General features: G+C 34.4%; 1 protein-coding gene across 1 annotated transcript; it reads left to right on the forward strand.

The window, feature by feature from the left end:
* The first annotated feature begins 1,350 nt into the window (after positions 1–1,350).
* LOC109676767 (olfactory receptor 5M10-like) lies at positions 1,351–2,298 on the forward strand. The gene has a single exon (XM_020153041.2). It carries the CDS (start codon positions 1,351–1,353, stop codon positions 2,296–2,298), a length of 948 nt encoding a protein of 315 aa, XP_020008630.2.
* The last annotated feature ends 1,867 nt before the right edge of the window (positions 2,299–4,165 follow it).

Below are 4,165 nucleotides of genomic sequence, written 5' to 3' on the forward strand. Positions count from 1 at the left end.
ATTCATATATTGATATATTTTTGATTCTTGAAAGAATTCATAATTCTATATAGATATATGGATGCATATTTGAGAACCAAGAAAACAAGAGTTTTAGGATGAAGTACTTGCTGAGTGATTTTTGTGTTCACATAACAATTTCACAAAAATATGCAGAGAGTAGATTAAACTGGTAGTGGAGCCATATTTAAACACCTCTGCTTCCTTAAAATCTTAATTCCATGGCTGGGTAAAGTAACAAAAATGTGAACCAAAAAATCCTCACCTTTCTGCAGATTCTTGTATTGCTTATTGAACTATTCAAATGCTACTTTCTCGGGAAGCTCTTCTCTGTAATCTAAAAGCCCCCTGGCCTCATTTTTCTTCATCAGTACTTGCTTTAACTGACATTATATTGCACAGCTTTGTTTTCATGTTTGATTCCTGTTCCCTGTATTCTGCAATGTGAGCTCTTAGAGAGTATAGAATTTTTTCATTGTTGTAAGTACATATTGTAGAAGAAGAAAAAGAAATCAAGCTTGGCAGTGTATAGAAATAAATGGTTAGATTATTTTCAAAAATGAGAGAAAATTTCTTGGGTTCTTTGTTGTCATTTTTCATTTATTTTCTTTTTTTTCTTTATCTTGGTTTCTGGAGACATGTTCTTACTGTTTAGCTTAGAACTTGCAATATAGCCCAGGCTGGGCTGAAACTCCTAGTCTTCCTGCCTCTATCTCCAGATTTCTGAGATTACAAACATGTTCTAAGTCTTTATCTGAATCTGTATTGTCATATATTGAGAGATGACTTTAAAAAATCCATTGCTCTGCAAATGAAGTTAAACCAGACACCTATGCATTTTAGGTGAAAACTACACTTCATGTTCATCTTTTATTTGGCATCTTAAATAATAAAATATTACAGTTACAAGGACTCTGGAATTCCAACTTCATTTGTCAAATTTGAAATGACTTCCTGAAGTGCATTTTTTATTTACCTAAATTTGGTTCTTTCATCAAAAAGTTTAAAAAAGACAGTAAATGCACCATTGGTAAAATAAATAAATGTTTGAATATATGTAAAATATAAGTGTGAATTCATGTACACAAATATAAATGTGAGACGAAAGATAAATACAAAGTCAACAGTGTGTGTGTGTGTGTGGGTGTGTGTTTGAGATAGTGAGAAAGCAGAGAGATATAATATAGGTACATATAAACTATTATGCATTTCTTGAGAACAGAATAGGAATTGTTCCATAAATGAATAGATAAATTAGTAAGTGATAAAATGAATGGAATAAAAGCAGAATCTGGATCAGAAAGCACTCCTCATGTTGTCTGTCATTTTCAGTTTCCAACGGATAAGAAAATGCTTTCCCAAAATCAAACTGCAGTGATGGAATTCATTCTCTTGGGACTCACAGACAGCCCAGTGCTAGAGAAGATCCTGTTTGGGGTGTTTCTGGTGGTCTACCTTATCACACTGGCAGCAAATCTGTGTTTGATCATACTCATCAGGACCAATCCCCACCTCCAAACCCCCATGTATTTCTTCCTTGGCCACCTGTCCTTTGTAGACATTTGCTATTCTTCCAGTGTTACTCCAAACGTGCTGTACAGTTTCCTCTCAGACCAGAAGACCATTTCCTATGCTGGATGCTTCACACAGTGTCTTCTCTTCATTGCCCTGGTGATCACTGAGTTTTACATGCTTGCTTCCATGGCACTGGATCGCTATGTAGCCATTAGCAGCCCCTTGCATTACAGCACAAGAATGTCCAAGAATGTTTGCATTTCTCTGGTCACCTTTCCTTACGTGTTTGGCTTCCTTAATGGTCTCTCTCAGACAATGTTGACATTTTGCTTATCTTTCTGTGACTCCCGTGAAATCAACCACTTTTACTGTGCTGACCCTCCTTTAATAATGTTGGCATGCTCTGACACCCATGTCAAAAAGATGGCAATGTTTATAGTTGCTGGCTTTACTCTCTCAAGTTCTCTTTTCATCATTCTTCTGTCCTACATTTTTGTTTTTGTGTCCATTTTGAGGATACATTCTGTTGAAGGCAGGTACAAAGCCTTTTCTACTTGTGGGTCCCACCTGACAGCAGTCACCATATTTTATGGAACGCTTTTCTGCATTTACTTAAGACCTCCTTCAGAGACAGCTATAGAAAAGTCCAAAGTAATTGCAGTTTTGTATACTTTTTTGAGCCCAATGGTGAACCCATTGATCTATAGTCTAAGGAATAAGGATGTCATCTGTGCTATGCAGCAAGTGACCAAGGACAAGTTCTTTAAGAAAACTTCAATTTAGGTATGTGCTCACTTGTAATCACTAAATGTCTGGTGTCTTAGTGAATCTCTTAAAGTGCTTTAATGTTATGATTTGATTATCAACATGAACCCTCAGTGGCCACTTAGCTCATTTCTTACTGAATTCAGCACTATCCACTGAAATTGTTTTCATAAGAAATGACAATGTTGAAATTAGAAAATGTTTTTTTTTCCAGAGAAACCCTGAATATGCATAGGTTACTTCATAAGAATTCCATATAAATACTTAAGCTCTTCACTTACATGGGGAATTATATGTTAACTAAGTTACCTTGAAGAGAAAATGGAACACTGGGGTAGGCATGGCAGAACACTCTTATATTTCCAGCTACCATACAGGTAGCTGGAATTGTGAGTTTGAAGGAAGCACAGGTAAGGGGAGTGATACAGTATTTCAAAAGCAAAATAAAAACAAAAGTTTTTTTTTGAATTATCTGATTACAAAAGTGAAATATAAGTGACATAAGTCAAAAGAAGAAATAAAATTAACTGTGATACTTAACCACTCTTTCCGTGCAATTTATTTTCAATTCATGTACAGATATGTTTTGTACTTAATCAGGATCAGATTGAAAACAGTTTGCTTGCTGATTTATTTTACCTACCAATATATCATAAACATTTTCTAATCTATTCCAATTCCCTGTGTATTTAAATTTGTTTTTAATTGATACATAATAATCTCACACATTATGGGCTGCAGTTTGATAAAATGACATATGGACACAATGGGTGATATCAAATCAAGACAATTAGCATTTCTCTCTCCTTACATTTATCATTTCTTTGCCTTGGGAACCTTCAAACTCCTCTGTCCTAGGTCTTTATAAAATATATGGTAAATTTTAAATTATTCCCTAAATTTTATATTCTAATTTAAAGGATAATGGTTATATAACACATCTGCATCTATACCTCTATTGAACAGTATAAAATGACTATTATAAATAAGTCAAAGTAAATAGCCGTGCACATAAATGTTTGTCTACATCACTGGTGCTTTGCATGATGTATTCATAGAATTGTTTCTGGGGGTCAAAAGTAATGGATATTTTTGAGGATTTTGCTCTATGCACCTTGCTCAAGCTCTTCACACCTGACCTGAGCAGGTTCCCTGGCTTTGTGCACCTGCCTGATCAATGATGCTGTTCTTTTTTTGTTGTTGTTGTTAACTCTTTAAAACAAAAGTTTTTAAACTAATTCTCTGGTAGAGCAATTGCCTCACAACAGTGAAGCCTGAGTTCAATCCCCAGTGTCAAAAAAAGAGGTGATACATACTGCATTCACCTTAATTTGTGCAGTGCTAATGAGTTATCTACATATTGAAATAGTCTTTATTAAATTTCCTTCAATGATTGGCATTCAAATATCTTAAGCTTTAATTTTAACTAAAATCTCTCCATGAAATGTTCATAGAAATTCATCCATTTTCTTTACTGTAAAATTTTGAAAATATTTTTATGAAAATATCCCAGATCTGTAGTTTTTGTAAAACTGCTTTATTCTTAAATCATGCTGGATTAAGGATGATTCTATCAAAATCTCACTTGTGACAGTAACTAAAAAAGTGAGAAGGCGATTTCTGGATTGCCTGAATACAATGAGTATTTGTCTGTGTATTTCATTCTGTTGCAACACCATGATAGTGGGAAAATAGGAGAAGGTAATCTGGAGAGAAAGCAATTAAGAAGAAAATTCTAAAGGGGAGTTGTAAAAGTTCTCCATTACAGAATGGTTTCTGGTTCTCCTTCCATTTTGCTGATCAGTACCATTTATCCTTGGGGATGTTTCAGTATCATAACAATTTCTCTTTTTGGTAAACAAAGATTTTTTCCATTCCTGGCAAC

This window comes from Castor canadensis, chromosome 1 (genome assembly GCF_047511655.1).
Source record: "Castor canadensis chromosome 1, mCasCan1.hap1v2, whole genome shotgun sequence".
In the NCBI taxonomy this organism is placed as follows: Eukaryota; Metazoa; Chordata; class Mammalia; order Rodentia; family Castoridae; genus Castor; species Castor canadensis.